The 21,236-nt window shown below is 39.7% G+C and overlaps 1 protein-coding gene across 1 annotated transcript in view; it reads right to left on the reverse strand.

Annotated features, from left to right (window-relative positions):
* Nucleotides 1-21,236, reverse strand: part of MACO1 (macoilin 1) — a 59,177-nt gene that overhangs the window by 15,086 nt on the left and 22,855 nt on the right. Inside the window, exons 5-6 of the mRNA XM_072750711.1 lie at nt 20,695-20,873; nt 18,980-19,481 (exon numbers count right to left, since the gene is read on the reverse strand). Of these exons, the coding sequence (XP_072606812.1) occupies nt 18,980-19,481; nt 20,695-20,873 (681 nt within the window). The remainder of the gene's footprint in view (nt 1-18,979; nt 19,482-20,694; nt 20,874-21,236) is intronic.

Below are 21,236 nucleotides of genomic sequence, written 5' to 3' on the forward strand. Positions count from 1 at the left end.
GCCCCATAGACTAAGTCCTTACAGACATGTTTTCTGAAGCACTAAGTCCCCAGAGACCACCACAGTGATCAACACTTACTAAATATATGTTGTCTGGCCTCCCTTAGTAAACAAAACTGCTCTTTGATTTTCTATCTACCTTTGGTCAACTCAAATAAAATCTCAAAAATAAAAGGTCATGAAACATCGATGGTCATTTCTTAGGCACAGTAGCCTGTCCAGTACTCAGGAACACTAGAGACCCGGTATTCTAGAAGCAGTGCTGGGTCTCCTGACATAGCTCACTCCCCAGGGAAGGGTCACAAGTCAACATCACGCCACTTTCCCTATTGCCAGGGTTATTCCAGTTGAATGTACTCCCAGAACTGCTCTAAACAATTACAGACTGGCATTTATGCCATCCCCACACCATCCCTCATTCACCCGAAGTAACCCAAGGGATGTTTTCCAAAACAGGTCGATGCTGTCAGGTTATCCCCATTAAGAAGTTTGGCTGAAAAACGTGTCAGGTTATTTGTCTTTCTGGAGAAGTCGATTTCACAGTCTGAGGATTGCATTTTTAGTAGAAACGGTGAGTTTTAAGATGAGAATAGGGGGCTTAGCCTGGTTTACTAATGGGGCTGAGGAGTTTACTAATAGGGCTGAGGATCAGGATTCTAGATCCAGCTCTGGTGCCAAGTCTGCAACCCTGGGCAAGGCATGTAACCTTCCAGGACTCAGTTTCCCCATTGTAGGCTAAGGACTTCTAAAGTTCCTCACAGCTCAGTCTAGGATTTCTAGGCCTGACACACTTACCGCCGGCTGCTGATCTGCTTCTTCAGATTAGCAACCTAAGCTGTATCATATGCAGAGGCACAGGAATCAAGTTCCACAGAACTAGCAGACTGGGGCAAAGCACTGCCACAGTTGGGAATGAAAGAAAAATTAAATCTGCAGAGGCTAGATGTCAACACTCTTGCAGTTATTATTTTGCATCTTTAATCTGTGAAGGCCAATTTTCCTACCCTGAACTAAGAAAAACAGCAATATTCTTAATGAAAATGTAGAGCTCTTTGAAAAATGTAAAAACCCAGAGTTAATGCCATTACAAGAACAAAAAGTAGAAAATATCTTGAGTGTAACTTCTAGAGACCACAGAACCCTGAACAAAAATATATTTTCTTAGGTAGAATTAGGAAATTTTGTCAAAGACAATACAACAAAAATAAAACAGCATAGTTACCAGGGTTATGAAAATTTGTAAGATTGTGCCCTTTTGTGAATGTGTGTTATACTTCAATAAAAAGATTATTTTTAAAATAAAATAACCTAATTTCACAAGACCAGAAGTAAAATTAAAATGCTTCAGGATTTTCATAACTATTAATTTTTGAATCGCTGTTCTCCAAATAGCTGTGCAAACCTGTGAGCTAACACCAAGCATTCCCAGTTTAATAAACCCTGATGTGTAGGAACACTGTATGTATGGTGACATACAAGATAACTTAAAGTGCTAAATGGAAAACTCAGGAATTTTAAAAACGTCTGAGGGGAAATTTTGCATGGTCTCTCAGAGAAAGCATTAATTTAACCCTGCATGTTCACTATATTTTAAATCTTTACTAAGGTAAAATGAATTACGATCCCGTATGAATTTTTTATTGCAAAAGTGACACCCAGTCAAGATTAAAAACTGCATACAATAACAGAAAAGTAAAAATACAGAATAAAAATGTTGGTAATTCTTAATCTTCTCATCTAGACAGAAGCACTCACTGTTCACATTTGGTCTGCACATGTCTTCTTTCTCTTTCTTCATACATGTCATTATTTTTTATTACTGGTGAGAGAGTACCATATATGCAGTTTGCATTTGTACACACCTTTCCACACCATCAGGTACTTTTGTTTTGTTTTTAAGTAGGCTCTTGCCCAGTGTGTGTGTGTGTGTGGGGGGGCTTGAACTCACAACCCTGAGATCAAGAGCTGTGTGCTCTACTTACTGAGACTGAGCCAGCCAGGAGCCCCTAGAAAATTTTCATAAACAATTTAATTGCTGCATAATATTCCATTGTATGGATGCACTATACAATCCTTTTTTCTATAATATATCTCAATTTTTGCATATGCTCAAAAGAAAAATGAACATGAGTTTTAAAAGAATTATGTGAATTAGTAAATTGTATTGAATCAAGCCAGTCAAAGTGCCAGGGACATTTATTAGACAAATAACTACTACTTATCTTAATGGAATACTTAACCCTTTGGTGCTGAAGGTCAATACTTCCTAGATAAAATGCAGATGTATAATTTATTGGTGTTAAGCATGAAGAGGTCCTGATTAAGTGGTGTTAGAGGTTAATGCAAATCTTCACATGTATTCATGGGGTTTTATGAAAATGTCAATAGCTATAATCTGAATTAGAAGTGAGTGGTCAGGAAGAAAATGAGGCAGAAGTAACAGTTTATAACCTTAAAAACTGATTTCTGTAAATAGGGATCAAAAGAAAGGACGATTGAAAATGCATCCACAAGCTCAGGCCCCTTTTATCAGAGCTAAATCCTACTCTCTTCCTTATACAAAAGATTAAGGTATAAAAGGGAACTTGACTCCAGAAGAACTGCAATCTCATCCCCAAAAAAAGAAAAGAAAAGAAATCGGGCCAGACAGATCTTAACAAACTTTGATAGGGCTCAGGCAGGAAGTAAACGTACTTCCTACTAGCCCAGCTCCTCTAGCACCAGTTTTCACCCTTATAAAGTCTGCCCAATGGTGTTAACACTTTGTATACAGATATGGCAAAGCTAGAGTCTGTGTGTCTAATAAATATGTCCATTTGTGCCCAGTTAGATAAGCCAAGGTTCTAACTAACCCCAAATGTTACCTATTTGGTATAGACACCTTTCCTAGCCACTTTTATTAATAATTTTAAAAGACAGCAGCCAACTTGCAACCTGTAAATGACCTCTGACTTCCCAGCAGACTACCTCACACACAGCAGTAGGTGGGGTCATCACTCAGAGGGGCAGGCAGCCTTCAAAGCCCAACTAAGTACCAAGGTGAGGATCCCTCTTCCTGCTCCAAACCTTAACTCTAGCTCATCTTCTCCCTTATCCCATTCAACTAGAGTAAGTTATAATATGAATGCTTGATAATTATTTAATATTAAGAGGAAAGATTTACATTTTAATAAGGGGTAACTTCCTAGCTGACCAAAAGAATGAAGCTCAAACATTAGTTTTCCAGGCAAGCTAAGTAGGAAAAATATCTCTGAGTATCTTGAAGTATACCTGGTTGTATAACAAAGTACAGTATTCAAGTGTCAGCTTTTAGTTGAAAGGGGTATTGTTTTTAAGTATCTGAAAAGGTAGGGAGATACTTGTGCCTAAATGTTTGTAATCCTTATCTTCTGTAAATTACTTGAATTACAGCCCAGAGCACTATGACTTCATTGAAGGTGTAAAAGTCTCCAGTGGATACTGCCAATAACTTCAGGGTTCTATAAACCCTGAGGCTTTATGAGGCTTGACTGACAGCTCAGAGAACTTTAAGTCTTTGAGGCAGTAAATTTCCCTAGGAAGTAAGTCCTGCCTGCAAAAAAGCAGACCTTTTTTGATATAGGACTTCACCTTGGGATGACTAAGTTCCCCAAATACTCTATGAGTCACACTTTATGCCCACTCCAGAAAACTACCTAAGTGTATATTTCTAGGGCTGCTGATTTGACACCATCAGGAAGATGAGGAGTCTTGCTCTGCTGGTTATCTCTGAACTCTAAAGAGCTAGTTAGTGACAGAGAGGCTATAGACTCCATAAGACAGCACAGAACTGGAAATAACAAGTGCCAGCGAAGATGTAGAGAAAGAGGAAACCTCATGCACAGCTGGTGGGAATGTCAACTGGTGCAGCTACTCTGGAAAACAGTACAGAGGCTCCTCAAAAAACTAACAATGGAAGTGTCATACAATCCAGTAATTCCACTTCTGTGTATTCACCTGAAGAAAACAAAAATGAAAATATCTATGCACCCTATGTTTACTACAGCATTATTTACGATAGCCAAGATATGGAAGCAGCCTAAGTGTCTATCGATAGATGAATGGATAAAGATGTGGTGGTATATAAACACAATGGAATATTGAAGTCATAAAAAAAAGAATGAGATCTTGCCATTTGCGACAACGTGGATAGACCTAGAAGGTATTAAGCTAAGTGAAATAAGCCAGACAGAGAAAGACAAATACCATATGATTTCACTTATTGTGGAATCTAAAAAAACAAATGAACAAACAAATAAAACAAAAAAAGAAAGAAACAGACTTATAATACAGAGAACAAACTGGTGGTTGCCAAAGTGGAAAGGGAGGGTGAAATACATGGAGGGGATTAAGAGGTACGTGCTTATAGTTATAAAATAAATAAGTCATGGGGATAAAAAGTACAGCATAGGGGATGTAGTCAATAATATCACGATACACATATCACTGTGTTGTTTCATAAAATATATAAAATTGTTGAATCACTATGTAATACACCTGAGGCTAATTCAATATTATGTCAACTATACTTTAATAAAAAAAATACAACTTACAATGTTGCTTGCTGTGTAAGAAAAGGGGCTTCAGGGCAGCCCAGGTGGCTCAGTGGTTTAGCGCCGCCTTTAGCCCAGGGCGTGATCCTGGAGTCCCTGGATCGAGTCCCACGTCAGGCTCCCTGCATGGAGCCTGCTTCTCCCTCTGCCTATGTCTCTGCCTCTGTGTGTGTGTGTGTGTGTGTGTGTGTGTGTCTCATGAATAAATAAATAAAATCTTAAAAAAAAAAAAAAGAAAAGGGGCTTCAGGAGATCATCTCCAAATTATACAGCTAAGTGACTGAAAGATGGGTGCTTCTAACAAACCTGCTGCACCAGCCAAAATTACCTACTCCTTGTTTCCAGACATCTTCTGCCTTTAATTATATAACCCCATGGGGAGAAATGGCCTCCAATTTTGAAATCTCACTCTTTAGGGTCCAGTTAAAAAAATAAAAACAAAAACTAAACAAACTCTCCAGCATGAGGTACTGATCTCCAGGACCCAAAGTTCTCTCTCCCTCTGAAATCTGAAAGCCCTTACTGTTGGTGCTTCTTGTTTGGCATTAAACCATTGCCCTGGGCTGTTTTTAAATTTGTTTTGGTTTTTAATCTTTTCCTGTGTGTGTATCACATTTCTACAAAGACCATACATTCTTTGAGGCCAGGGACTGTCTGTGCTATAAAATTAGAAGCTGGAACTAGTATTTCTAAAGTTTCTTCCAATCCTTATAGACCACTGTTTCTAACCCTCACTCTGTGTCCAACTCCTCAGTGCTCAGAACAGGGTCAGGTCTACCTACAGCTGACCATCAGATTTTTAGTTTAATAGTGGCTGAAGGAGACAGGGGTAAATGGGTATCTGCTTATCAAGAAGGCAGGTGTACTTGAAAAGAATGAATAAAGAGCAACTGCTTGGTCTTGGTAAGGACCTAATTCCATTAGGAGATCCCCTGGTACACATTAATCATACAAGACAAGACTTGTTTAGGACCACAGAGCTGTCTATGCAGAACACGGAACTCCTACATTAAAGCTCTGTCTCCAAAAGAAATAGTATTTATCCTCTCCACCAACTCCTTCCCCTCCTCCTTTCCAGGTCATTCTCATTGACAGGACAGGCAGCATGGGACATGTACATAAAAACTTGAATGCATCCCATCTTCAGTAAGGCCTATATTACTTTTTTTTTAAATAAATATTTTATTTATTTATTTGAGAGAGAGGGAGCACAAGTGGAGGGTGGGGTGGGAGAAGGGCAGAGGGAGAAGCAGACTCCCGGCTGAGCAGGGAACCTGATGTGGGGCTCAATTCCAGGACCCTGGTCTCATGACCTGCGCCAAAGGCATATGCTTAACGACTGAGCCACTCAGGCACCCCAGGCCTACACTAACTTGAAGCTGCTCCAGCATGTTTCACAGACCACATCTTTGAAAACAGTGAAATGAAGTTGCCTCGGGTCTCACTGTGGTACTACAATTGCTTACCAGGCACAAATATCCAAAAATAAGCAACAACTTGATGATTACTAAGTAAAACCATATTATAAAGTACCCTATGTCTCTACTCTCTACTTTGTCAAACACAAAAGGTAAACACATTCATTTTCATCAAAATGCAACAAGAGAAAAGGAGTCCTATGAGCATTCACATAACTGGTCATATAGGGAAATAGGGAAACTGACTTCTTGAAACCCTTCAAGAATAAAGCTACAAGTGCTACAACTAGTATTTTTTAATAAGGTCCTTAAAGGATGTGGTCAGATTTGATAGTTTATATTAAAAGCTTTAAACATATTTTTTTGTGTTGATGCAGCATCGCATTCCCTGACATTAATTCAGAGAATTGGAGACACACACAAAGATTTATGTAAAAGTGTTGCAGCATTATTGCTAATAAGAAAGAAATCAGAAACACTTAAATATTCAACAGAAGACTGGCTAAATAAATTGTATATTCATGTGTCTGACTGACATGCAACCATTAAGAAACCACTGTGGAGGGGCATTTGAGCGGCAGGAGGGGATGAGCATCTGCCTTTGGCTCAGGGCATGATCCCGGGATCCTGAGATTGAGTCCCGCATCAGGCTTCCCACAGGGAGCCTGCTTCTCCCTCTGCCTATATGTCTCTGCCTCTCTCTTATTTAGAATAAATAAATAAAATTTTTTTGAAAAAGAAAGAAACCATTATTGAAGAGTTTTGATGACACGGGAGAATGCTCATGATATAGTCAGTGAAAAATACAAGTTACAAAACATTAGACATAGTATGAGCTCCATTTGTAAAAGGAGGAATGGCTAAAACTGACAACACAAGAAACAATAGGTATTGGCAAGGATGTTGAGAAAGGGAACCCTCTTGCACTGTTGGTGGGAATGAAAACTGGTACAGCCACTCTGGAAAACAGTATGGACCTCAAAAGTTAAAAACAGTACTCTACAATCCAGCAATTGCACCACTAAGGTATTTACCCAAAGAATAAAAAAAAACTAATTCAAAGGGATACATGCATCCTGATGTTTACAGCAGCATTATCTACAATAGCCAAATTATGGAAACAGCCCACGTGTCCATCAATTGATGAATGGATAAAGATGTGGTATATATGTGCACAATGGAATATTACTCAGCCACAAAAAGAATGAAATCTTGCCATTTGCAACCACATGGATGGAGCAAGACAGTATTCTGCTAAGCAAAATAAGTCAGAGAAAGACCAGTACCATATGATTTCACTCATACGTAGGATTTAAGAAATAAAACAAATAAGCAAAAAGGGGAAAAAAGAGAGGGGCAAGTCAAGAATCAGACTCCTAACTATAACAGAACAAACTGATGGTTACCAGACGGAAGGGTGTGTGGGGATGGGCTAAGTAGGTGATGGGGATCAAGGAGTGTACAAGTTATGATAAGCACAGGATCTTGTATGATGTGTTGATTCACTATATTATACACCTGAAATGAGTATTACACTGTATGTTAACTAGAATTTAAATAAAAACTTAAAAAAAAATAAAAGCGGAGGCTGTTAATCTTTCTATGGCTTTTCAATGTTCACTGTTACTCTTAGATTTGCCCATGTAATAGGTCAGTTTCAGAATAATCTGAAAGCCTTAGGGAAAGTCCAACTCTTTTACTTCATAACTTTTTAGGTTGCTCCAAAAAAGGGGGAATTTAACTTTCTGGAGTAGAGAATGCCTCACTTCCTAAATCTACATTAACTACTTCCCATTCATCAGTTCCTATCAAAACGATAGTTTTTCTTTTTCTTTTTAAAACAATAGTTTTTCTAAATCTAGACTCCAGAGCTATAATTTATTGCCCTGATCTAGCTCCCTCTGGAAAGGAAAAACAGACATTGTTCTGACATCAGGCTTCACAAGTAGACACATATCATAAGGGATGGTGCTGGGAGGTCAGATTCTAAACCAGTTGGCTGTGAAGTCTGAAGAACCAGCATCAGGTCCTGAATTCTGGTGTATTTTATGCTCCAAGAGCACAGTAGAGGAACATCTTGGAGTGGAAGTCACCAGGCCTAGGCATAGGAGGGCTAAGCAGCTCTCTGGACTGTATGGTTTGAGGAACACCAGAGACCCAAACCACTCTTCTTATCACAAAAAGGCTGGCTGTCCCTTCGTCTAAATGTTCTGAAAGCCTCACAGTCAGGTGTGATCATTCAACTATAAAAGGGGTGGTCTTTGCAGTGGGGGTCGGGGGAGACATTGTCAACAGGTGTGTGTTTTCCGGAATGCCATGAACTGGAGGAAAGGAGAAGGCAAAAAGGTCCCTTTAACATGTGGCAGATTAGTTCATGGGATTTACCCGATATTCCCTGATAGAAAAGTCCTTCCTATAGGAGTCAAGTTTTGATTGGTGGGGCCAGGGGTGGGAGGGAACAAAATGTAAGAATAACAGGAAGGGTCAAGTGCAGAGGTTCCAAACTGGTAAGCCAATCTGGCCCAGAAACATGTTTTGTTTGACCCTCCTTGACTTTATAACTGGGAGACTTAGATATCTATCTTTGGCATCTCTTCAAAATCTCAGAAAATTTAGCAACACTAGGCCTGCCATTCCCCAAGGTAACGATCGGCTGTCCCATTGGAAGGGTATGTGCTCCCAGACTCCCAGGGGCCAGGTGTGGTAGTGAATGCAAATGATGGTACCCCCTGCCCCCATGCCAGCCTGTCCCCTCCTGCCTGTGTCCTGTCCCACTCCTGTAGGCCGCCTCTGTAACATCAGCTTTAGGTTATAAGGGCAACAGTCTTTTCTAGTTCATTAATCCGTGTTTCTTTTTCCCCGTCTGTTACAACACTCTACCAAGAGAGATGAAACGCACCTCATGAGAGAGGAGCTGTCATTCTTCCCATAAAAGAGAAACCAAAACTTGCTCTAGTCCTAAGAGTCCCAGCTGGCTAGAAAAAAAGGTCTCAGAGATTTGCAAAGACCGAAGTATGCCCACACTGGCTGTCAAGGATTCAAATAGCTAGTTTCTAAATGATAGCGTGAGTAACATTTAAAGAATATAGTTCCTTTTCCTTGGAGTACCTCCCCTTCAGGGAATCCACCGCTAATCCCCTGAGCTGGAAATCTCCATTCATTATGTGCCAGCAGGGGTACTGACTCAGAATTTAACACTAAGTTTTATAGTAGTTCCTTCTAAGTTCTAGGGAGGAAACTTTCCAATTGTCTAACTAGAAATCCCTGTTTTGTTAGAATAAACTCTTTAGCACTCAACATAAAAAATGTTTCTAACGTGGACTCCCTGCCCCAAATAATTTGTTTTATTTCATAACTTATTATTTATAATAATAAATAAATAAGTATTATACTGTTTAAGTATAAAATTATGCTTCTTATATCTCAGAATATTATAGTTTTAAATCACTACAATGGTTAAAATAAACTCAAACTATATTGTGAATTAATATAAACAGAACCAACCATAGGTACCATAATAGGTACCAACTATAGTACCATAAATATTGTGAGTATGGCAGAAATGGCAATAAATCATGTCTGCTAAGAAGCAATGCTCCACAAACATGAATCAAAAACATTTTTCCACAGAGACAGAAAACAAATATGCTAAACATACTAAATAGAACTATGGCTCTACTATTTATTTTTTCCACTTAAAAATTTCCAGATAATTTGATAGAGCTATATCCAACAAATTTATTCTTTTTTTTTTTTTCAAAGATTTTGCCCATCTATTCATGAGAGAGAGAGAAAGAGAGGCAGAGACACAGGCAGAGGGAGAAGCAAGCTCCATGCAGGGAGCCGGATGTGGGACTTGATCCTAGGTCTCCAGGATCACACCCTGAGCCTAAGGCAGGCGCTAAACCGCTGAGCCACCCAGGGATCCCCCAACAAATGTATTCTAGTTGGAACCTCTAACTACTGGCCAGTTTTCATAATCTTCATTCTAACTAAGAATGATACTGTTACATTTAAGTTACCGCTTGTACCCGCAGAAGCAGGAAGGTGGGCTCTGGCAGCCTGCACTCACTGGGGAAGGTATCAGGCAAGTCATGCTGTAGCCCCAGTTTGTCAACACTGCGCGTGCAGGTGGCACACGCAAGGGAAGCAGCCAAGGTAAAGCCCCAAAGCCCAATCCCTGTCTCCCAAGGTCAGATTTTCTTCCACAAACTATTCCAGACACAGAGCAAACTCTATTCGAACGCAAACGAGAACAACCAAAGGCACCATTCTCCCTCTAGCACCAGAGATGATACACAAACAGTCCACACACTCTAACGTGGGGGATTTACTTTGAGCAGAACCTTGGGATCTGAGCTCCCTCTCCAGCTACCACAAAGACAAGGAGAATGAATGGCCAGGGCTGGGGGGTGGGGAGAGAGAGGGCCAGACTCACCAGGATAGAGGAGTAAGACAAGCAAACAGATTTCTTCCAAGTTCTTGGCTGAGGTGTGGATTGTGCCTAGATTCCCTGTCCCTGAAGCCCAACTAATCCACTGCTAAAGCAAATGGCCTTTCTGAGAGCAGTCCCTCAGAGTTTTCCCCCTTGCACCTTATAACTTCCAGAAATTCTTGAACCTCCTGCAGAACCTTAGAAAATAGTATGGGGCACCTGTGTGGCTCAGTTGCTTAAGCACCCGTCTCTCAATTTTGGCTCAGGTCATGGTCTCAGAGTCATGAGAGCGTGTGGGGCTCTATACTCAGTGGGAGGTCTGCTGGAGATTCTCTCTCTCTCTGTCTGCCCTCCCACTCCCCTCACTCTAATAATAATAATAATAATAATAATAATAATAATAATAATTAAATAAACTTTTTATAAAAAAGAAAATGGTATTCACAGAGTACTAAATTTCAAAACTTCCTAGGAAATACCAAGGGAAAGGGCTTAGAGTGGAAAGTACCCTATGTTTTAGAAATAAGATTGTTAACAACCTACTCAAGAGCAACAAATAGTGGGACACTGGACACTGGTGCTTGGCCTGGTCTGACGTAACATTTAGCTTTCCTAACTTCAAAAGCCTCAGCACTGCAACTCAACTTTGAACTACACTGTACTGCACTTATGAGGCTCATCTTTTTCTTCCCCCTCTCTTTCTAATTTTTTCCCTACACAAAGGTAACACTCAAATGCTTGTTGACAAGCATTTGTTGAGTATCTACTCTGTGTACCAAGGCAGATAAGAGAAAAAGAGATCTCAGACCTTACTGAGCTTACATTCTATTATGGTATAACAAGCCTGTGTAAAAATTCAAACTATATAGAAATAGGCAATATAGAAAGTAAATATCCCCTATAATCAACTACAATGAACTGTTTCAAATAATTTTCTGTGTACCTGAGAACTTAGCTGAAAATCTTTCTTTTAAGATAAGTTTCCATCTTCCAAGAGAATCCTTTGTAACCTTTCCCACTCACACCACTGTGATTCCCCACTCTTCAGGCCTTGGGGGAGGGCTGGAATAGTCCATAAAAATGCCATTCCTAGGAAGCACCTGTCCCAGGCAGGAATGCTCATCAGCTCTACCTCCTGAAGTGACTGCTCTATCTTGTTTCTTCATTATAGTCAGGTCTCAACTTTAGACTGTACTCTCACTTTGTGTCTACAATCTTGAGTTCCATGCACCGAATCTTCTTTCCCACTTTCTATTGCAACTTGGCACCAGCAAGTTCCTTGCCCTTCCCCTGCCCCTGGAGGTAGGAGCCAGCCCCACTTATTCCTAACCTGAGATGGGCAAGTACCTAGATAGCCTCCTACAAGGGACAGGAAAGATGGAACAGTTGTAAGAACTGGTGTCTCTTTGTTCTTCTGGTATATAGCATTTGCCCTTAATTTTTCTTGTTGCTTTGAAAAGCTTCTCTGAGATGACAAAATAGGAGTTTCTTGGATTCTGTCTTCACACAGGTCTTTTTTAGTTATTCACACCAAGTCATACTGAATTCACGGATTATTAAAGATCAGTAACCAAAAATGTGGCCCTTTCTTTTCAAAGGATATATAATGTTTAGTTGTGCATAGACAACTTGAAATGTGGGGAAATGAAAAACAGGAAGTACTACAAACTGTCTCCTATCGTTGGGGTGCCTGGGTGGCCCAGTCAGTTAAGCATCTACCTTCAGCTCAGGTTGTGATCCCAGGGTCCTGCTTCTCAATCTGCCTCTCTCCCCCACTCCTGCTCTCTATCTCTCAAATAAATAAAATCTTTAAAAATAAACAAAAAACTATCTTCTATTGTTTTTCCCCAGTGAGAAAGATCGTACTAGGGAGGCTTATATAAGGCAGGGGTTATACAACAATCTCAAATGATGGTATTTGGAAGATAAGATTAAATTCAGAAATACAGAAAACTGTGAACTGCTAGTCAAACCACATTTGGGCAATCTCTGCCACCAGCAAGCTCAGTCAAATGGGAAAACTGGTTGTTTTTAACTCTGGTTACTTTTGTCCCTCTTTTTAAGAAAAACCTAGAATCCAGGGCAGCTCCGGTGGCTCAGTGGTTCAGCGCCACCTTTGGCCCAGGGCAAGATCCTGGAGACCCAGGATGGAGTCCCACGTCAGGCTCCCTGCATGGAGCCCACTTCTTCTTCTGTCTGAGTCTCTGCCTATCTCTCTATGTTCTCATGAAAAAATAAATAAAAATCTTAAAAAAAAAAACCAACAACCTAGAATCATAAATACAAATATAGTTTATATGGGTTAGAAAGTAGAATGAAGAGCAATGACATTCTGCTCATCCACCAGCTTAAACCAGAAAGTAAAGAGTCACAAACACATCACAGCCTGTAAAAAAACCCCACAATACTCTATATACTCATTGATGGACTAGAACATTATATAGCCTTTTAAATAAAATATGTTGTTATCAATCCATATGCTCCAAAAATATTTCTCTAAGATCTAGGTCTGGTAATATTAGTCAGTCCCCGGGCATGAATGTTCAATCTCCTCAGTATAAATGAATGAGTCAGAATTTCTTAAAGTCCTTTTCTATCCCTCTCCTCCCCTCCTCTCTCTCTGAGTCAGGACTATGACGTGCTTAGAGATTATCTGAAAAATCCTGATAAACATTTTCTCCTCTACCTTCCCCCTACCATTCCCGATTTCAAGTCTCCAAATAAGCAAAATTATATGAACGAAATAAGGTGTAAGTAATTACATTTTGGTGTGCTTAAAAATACATTTAAAGGAATGAAAGAGTATTCAAAAGTATAGCTTTCCCCAGATTTCAGTGTTTCCCTGAAGAAAAGGCTCTCCCTGGCTCCCCTGCTTCAAACTTTCTCCAGAACTTACTATCATAACAATGCCCAAACCCCAGGATTCCAGGCCTTCCAAGCTGTCACTGGTGGCCTTGCCTCAGGGTAAATTGATGGTTACATCCCTGGTCTCAAGTCTTCCAGTTCAGGACTCTTAGATCTGCAGGTGACAAGTGAAGCCTATTCCAGAATTATTCCTCCCAAAAGGGCAAATTCCATGGTGGGTGGTTCTGGGCTGTCTGAACCAGAGTAACTCCCAAGCTAGTCCCATCAGAGATGAAGTCTCAGAGACCTTATAAGCTTTCAAGGGTTGAGTGGATGATGGCCCCTTTATGTTCAGAGATTAAGTATACCCTCATGTCTTTGGGCAAGAGCAATAATTTTAAAAACACTTAGAACAGCATCTCTATAAAAAAGAAAATGAATGAATTCTGAATAATTCATGAATTAATAATAAATGAATTCTGAAGTTCTAAGCATTTCTTCTATAGATTTTAGCCACGAGAGCTTAAAAATCTAGGTCTGGTGCCAATTCTTGAGCCAGCTTTAGTTGTATGCACCTTTAAAACAAACAAAAACACAAAAACAAAAATATAAAGAGAAAAATAAAGCAGATTGATATATCTTTTTAAAGCAGCATGGTTAGAACAAAAAAAAGCAGAAGTCAAGAAACTTTGGTCTGGTCCTGGCACTGCCGCTGTAGCTTAATCACCTAGACTATATAATCTTCCAGGGCTCATTTACTTCATTGATAAAAAGACAGAGTTGGGGAGGCTGGTCTAGGTGCCTCTGAGAACTCTTCCAGTTCCAAAAAAATAATCACCATTCTAAATTCTACTCAGTTTTGTTAAAATGCATATTTGTTAGGCATATTTTCCCTTTGTGAATCTTCATACCAGATACTATTCACCTAACTTAAAATCAAAGGTGATATCTTATTAAGAACAAGCATTAAAAATTATATATAAAGGGGATCCCTGGGTGGCGCAGCGGTTTAGCGCCTGCCTTTGGCCCAGGGCGCGATCCTGGAGACCCGGGATTGAATCCCACATCGGGCTCCCGGTGCATGGAGCCTGCTTCTCCCTCTGCCTATGTCTCTGCCTCTCTCTCTCACTGTGTACCTATCATTAAAAAACAAAAACAAAAACAAAACAAAAAAAAACCCCAAACTTAAAAAAAAATTATATATAAAAAAAAGATGAATCTTCTGTCTTGGGTACCAAACAAAGAGTAGACTAGAAATGAACCAGGAAGAGACTTCTGCTTCAACATTTCTACGGAATATAGATCTTGGACATCTGGGTGGCTCAGCAGTTGAGCGTCTGCCTTTGGCTCAGGGCATGATTCCAGGGTTCGGGGATCGAGTCCCACATCAGGCTCCCTGCAAGAAGCCTGGTTCTCCTTCTGCCTATGTCTCTACCTCTCTATCTCTCATGAATAAATAAATAAATAAAATCTTAAAAAGAAGGGAATAAGGATCACTTCACATTTTGTAGTCAGTTCCAAATTCTCTTTCTTGACCAGGATACTGAAATAAATAACAATCACCAAGAAGGAACACCTCTAGTCTTTGGCTGTATTTGAGAGGGAGCTTTGAGCCAAGTGCAAACAGAACGGTAGCCTCTTCTGCTTGCAGGCCCTGAAATTGCAGGAAAGCAGCTCAGGTGTCACCCTGACCTGCCCCATCTTAGAGTGACTACTCAGTGATCTCACACACCTGCCATGGAATATTCCACATTCAGAGAAAAGAAGGGTTAGGCTAGGTTGACAAAATGATTTCGATATAATTTTTAAAAAGATTTTCTTTATTTCTTTGAGAGAGGGAGCATGAGCAAGGAGGGGTGGAGAAGGAGGGAGAAAGAATCTGAAGCAGACTCTGCAATGAGTGCTGTGAGATCACAACTTGAGCCAGAAGCAAGAGTTGAATGCTTAACCAACCAACTGCACCACCCAGGCACCCCTCAATATAATTTAAGTGAAAAAAGCTGGACACAAAGCCCACACAAACGCTATGGCCACAGCACTTAGTAAAATAACTGATCTTTCTCATTCTTTTTTCTGTTTTTATCTAGAATTTTTCTCAGGTCAAAATTAAAAATATTTTGGCTACCTACACTGCACATCTGTTTCTAAATATCTTGGGTAAAGAGTTCAAAAATCAAGCTGGCAGAAATCAGGTCATTTTGTAAGATGTATTTTTCAAACGAAGAGAGGACTTTGGACTGGCTTTCACAAGTTCCTGAACTCTTCCTGGAAGGATCCTACAGGCTACATTTTTCCCAAGTTCCCACCCTCCCCTACTTTCCTTAGCCTTAGCAATCTATCAGCATACTTTTCTTTTTCTTTTTTCTTTTTTAAAGATTTTATTTATTTATTAATGAGAGACACACAGAGAGAGAGAGGCAGAGAGAGACACAGGCTCCATGCAGGAGCCCAACATGGGACTCAATCTCGGGCCTCCAGGATCACGCCCTGGGCCAAAGACAGGTGCTAAACCACTGAGCCACCCAGGGATTCCCCAGCATACTTTTTCTATACAGGGCTAAACAGTTAATATCTTCGTCTTTGTCGGCCATATGGTCTCTGTCAACTGCCATTGTAGTAACACAAAAGCAGCCACAGATGCGGGGCACCTGGGTGGCTCAGTTGGTTAAACCTCCGTCTACTGGTCTTGGCTCAGGTCATGATCTCAGGGTCATGAGATCCAGCCCCACTTTAGGCTCCGAGCTCAGCAAAGAATCGGCTTGAGATTCTCTCTCTCTCTCTCCCCCTCTGCCTTCCCCTGCACCCCTGCATACTCTATCTCTCAAGTAAATAAATTTTTAAAAAGAAAAAAGCAGCCACAGATGCTACATAAATGAATGAGCATGGCTGTGTTCCAATAAAACTACTTTTTACAAAAACAGGCAATGGGTCAGCTTTGGCCTGTGTGTAGTCATTTGCCAACCTGTGGTCTATAGCACACTGAAGAGGATCCATGGAGCTCGGAAGGGTCGAGAAAAGACCTGAAAGACTGCTTTCTCCTTCTAAGGAATAGCTATCAAACCTTTTCACAGTCACACTGATCTACAAGAATTCTTTCTGAAAGTAGTGTACTAATGAATTTTCCCCCCAAAGTCACAGAATTGGTTCCTCACATGTAGCGGTTTTCAACCATGATATTGAGATATACACATACTATAGAATGTTTTGCAATTAATGTACTATTAATAATACAGTACTGGTTTTTCAAATGATTTTTTTTTTAAAAATTTGTAAAACAGGAAGTGGGAGATCAATCTTCTTCCCACAGCCAGCCTGGTCCGTACATAATCCTGGGTATGTCTGCAGCAGCAAAGGGCTTGCTTACACATGGTCAGTCCATGTACATTTCATCTGAAGGAGCCTTATGGGCCACTGAATCCAGCCCCTCTCCATCTTAAGATAACAACCCCACTCTCTAGCTAACAACTCAAACATGTCAGGTTTGGATCAGTTACAGTCTTACTAATATCCATCAAAGCATACATGAAGTCAAACAAGAGGAAACAAGAGATAGGCAAGAAGGGAGAGAGGGAAATGTGATAAGGCCTCCTACAAACAAGCTGAATAATTTGCTCACATACTCTTCTTTTTATAAACTTCCATTGTCGTTCATCTTAGAAAAATTGGAAAATGCGTGAAACTATAAAGAAAAATTAAAGCCACAATATCATGGGGCAATAACTATTGTTATCATTTTAGTTCCTTTCCCTTCAAATTATTTTACTGTATCAATTAGGAACAAAAGATGTTTTTGATAAAATTGCCTTTCTTTCTTCATTATTATGTCATAAGCCCTTCTCTATATTGTTTAATATGGCTCAAAAATATGATTTGGTAATGTCTATATTAAAAGTCTATCAAATGGATGGATCATATTTTATTTAAATTTCTCCACTGTTGTCAGATATTTACATCATCTCATTTTTTTAGAATATATTAGAAATTAAAAATATTCCTCTAGAAGCTTATAAAACTATTCACATGTAATATTTTCTATTTATGTTTTTGACACCAGGTGTTTCCTAAAACAGAGTAATATCTGGGGCCCTCCAGATCAAGGCACATCAGAGCACACGTTAGTGTCCACAGGAAGAGCATACAACCCAGGATGAGACATAGGGCCACTGGACCCACGTGCAGGAAAATTGGCCATCTGAGTTCTTGAAATTCTTTATTAAAGGCAGATTAGGTGGTACAGTTGATCAGCGTTGCAACTGTGGCCCAGGTGAGATGCTGTCACAAGACTGAGCCTTGTCTGCTCTCTCTGCAATACCCAACAGAGGAACACTGTTTTGCCTTGACTGCTATTATTAAAATTGTGTAGGAGAAAGGATGTTAAAAAAAAACAAAACGTGGCACACGTTTTGTTTATAGCATAAAGTAAATTTGTGGGACATTTCCATTGAAATAGGTCAACTAATTGGCCTTTCTCCCATGGGTGCCTGGAGGAGGGTTCTCTGCTGAGTGTTTTCTCTGCAGGGCATCATGGGCAGAATGTCATAATGAACAGATGTGGATGCCAGCCTGGCAGCATCAACAGCATGGTACGCTTCTAAAAGTGGCCATGGGCTCTGAAACCTCTAGAGCCTTTAGCAGTAGAACCCAAATATATTTCCCTTAATCTAACTGCCAGCGAGAAAATTAAGACAAATTAATAATCTAGTTCATATAATTTATAACACTGGAAACCTTCCCTCCTAGAATAAATTGTCTGCTCTTAATTAAGCCAAAGGAAGAGAGATATAAGATAACTTAGTGGAGGGAGGGAATTATAATTATCCTCTTGAATTACACATAAAAAAGGTCCAGTTCAGATCCCAGTTTCCAAATTGAAAGATATAAGGTAAAAGGAAAATATGTGTATTTTATTATTTTTTAAGATTTTCTTGATTTGACAGAGAATGAGAGAGAGCGAGCGCAAGCTGGGCAGCAGAAGGAGAAGGAGGCTCCCCGCTGAGCAGAGAGTCCAATGTGGGGCTCGATTCCAGGACCTCATGACCTGAGCCAAAGGCAGACGCTTAACCAACTGAGCCACCCAGGCACCCCAACCATATGTGTATTTTAGAAAATATAAAAAACACAGAAAAATTAAGGCTGAGCCACTAAAGGTAATACAAAAATGTTATTCTTTTACTTAAAGATGGGAAAAGGAACATTTCTGATTAAAATTTAAGTCTAACATTGTATTTACCTAGGTGGAATAAAAAAACAAGCACGAGGTGGTAAGGACAACTTTCTCACATCAACCACACCCCACCTTCTGTACCTGTCTGACAAAGAGATGTGCATGAACAGGACATAAACTCTTTGTTTGGTGTCTATGCCATAGGAACTTTGCCTATGCAAACAGAAAAGGACCAGGAATACAGATATGTCTCTCAATACCACAGGAAGCATCAAGTTACATGTAAATTGGTCAAATGTGCAAAGAAATCACTGTCACCTCTTACTCAGAACACTGGAAAGAGCTGGAGTCAATGCTTCAGGACAATGGCACTAGGTGTCCCACAAAGCCATGTGAAATAAACACGAAAATGTCAAATCCCACAAAGTCAACAGTCGCAGTTGACTTATCACAGACAATTCCTACAGGCCCATATGGAAATGTATGGTTTTCAAGACCTAAGTCAGGTTTACTGGAAAGTGGTAGTAAGGACACAGCACGCACTTACCTTACCAGTGCATCTGGTTTGCTTAGCTGGTTATTCGGAATACAGTTTTCCATTAAGTCCTTGTGTGTACTTGGGCTCTTGCTTGTGCATTTTTGCTTCTTCTCATTTTTACTAGATGAGGAAGGAATGCTCCCATTTGTGGCGCTATGACTGCGAGGTGAGGAGTTCACAACTCCACTGGCATTTTTGTAATTTTTTGAGGAAGCAGTGCATGAGTCCTCCTTCAAAAGATTTTCTGTACTTCCCACAAGATCATTATTTAATCTTTTACTATTGATATGGTTTTCCATATACTCAATTTCTTGTATTTTTGAGTCTACAGGTTGTAGAATATTGTTGTTATTAATTCCAAGATTATGTTTTTTGGCATCCTTGTCCTTTTCTTTTCCTTTTTCTCGGTATTCTATCTCTGGCAAAGTTGTAGAGAGTTTTTTGTTGGCTGGGATACCTCCGTTGTGGTGTATAAGGATCGAGGAATCCATATCAGGCAATCCTTTGGCTGCTACAATACCAAAAACAAACCAACAAACAAAAAAACCCATACCGGAATATTTAGTTGTATAAAAACACAGCACAGATTGATTCAACAAACACTTAGAGACTCACTATATCAATTTGCAAACTTATTTAGAAGCAATAACTACACCAGATCATGCTAACTTTGGGAAGCAAATCCAGACAAATTTGAGAAGCTGTACAGTTAGAAAATAACCATCATTTATAAACACCAAACCATTATACTTTTGGCTTTGAAAATAAGATGAGGATTTTATAATTAAATCATACATATCAGTCAAATCAAACTTATCTATCACTGGGATGAGAGGACCCAGGTAGGTCAGACACTTAAGAGGCCATATTTTAAAAAATGCTAACCAGACTGTTAATAGCTTTACTGAAAAGAGAGCAATGAAATGAAACAAGAGGAGAAGCGCGATGTTAGGATACAGGGCATCTATCCTTTCCTTGACTCTAGCACTGAGATAAGAAGAAGTTATGTCATTTACTAGACCACTCAAAAAGAATTTTCTATGTGAGGTCTACACATTCCAGTTTATCCAGGTCTACTTGAAGAAATATTTTTGCACCATACTAGAGAATAAGATTTTGGTATATACCAACTAAAAACAGGACTCCAACTTCCAACTCTCAAACCAAAGCGAACTGTCAATTCATCTATTGTATTGGATATATGCTCATTAGAGAGGTCCTATTAGGAAAAGTTCACCTTAAGATTCACATTGCATTCATTATATGAACCATTTAGAATGGGACCTTTGCTCTCTTCAGAATAATTTTAACTTATAAAACAGTTGTTTCTCTCGATCTTGCTTATACTTTGGTTCTTAGTTTACCTCAATTACAAACTCACATAGTTATATTTACATTGCTACAGAGAATTAATATTTTTAATAAAATATTGAAATACAAAATAAGCTATAAAAATAAAATATATAAAAATAATAAAATAAAATAAACATTCTAAAAGCACATGATCTTTAGACACTAGGTAGCAAAACACCCACACCCTGTATTTCATGACCAAACAAAGCAACAGCCCTGAAGGGGAACACCAGAAAACAGGAAAATCCTTGGGAATCTTCCAAAGTCCTACCAACTTTTCTGGGGGGAGGGTGGTGGCGGGGGGGATTCTATTGATAGACAAAATAATGACTAATCTACTGAGCCAACACAGCTTTAGGGTAAAGACCTACCTTCCTCGGCCTCTTTTTCTTGCTTCTGTAGCATCTGCTGCTCTGGGGGGAGAGCTTGTTGAAGAAGCTGCATGTAAAATTCGTTCTCTTTTTGCACTTCCTTTTGCTTCCTCAACCGCATTTTGTAGCTTACGTAACTTTTGAAGCCAAAGCCCAAAGTCACCACAGGGTACCCAATGCTGGAAAGAAGAAACTCTAGCAGTAATTGCCAGTTAAACACAAACAACACATGCATAAAGCACATTAAGGCACCTATGATGGAAATTAAGAAATAAATTCTAGCTGATGATCGGTAGTAGAGCATTTAGTACACACATAAATATATGTAACGTCTGCTATGGAAATGAGAGGGAGCTGGCACATAGAACAAACCCCAGGGAATAGCACGACTGCTAGACCATAAGACGTTGCCCACCAGACTCTGGCAATCTTCAAGCCAACTCAAGAACCTAACCCAGTGACTGTTGGGTATAGTGGCTAATGTCTCTGATTAACACTGAACAACTCTGTGCACTATTAGAACTTGGGCATCAGTATGCTTT

Source organism: Vulpes vulpes, chromosome 2, assembly GCF_048418805.1.
Source record: "Vulpes vulpes isolate BD-2025 chromosome 2, VulVul3, whole genome shotgun sequence".
Lineage (NCBI taxonomy): Eukaryota > Metazoa > Chordata > Mammalia > Carnivora > Canidae > Vulpes > Vulpes vulpes.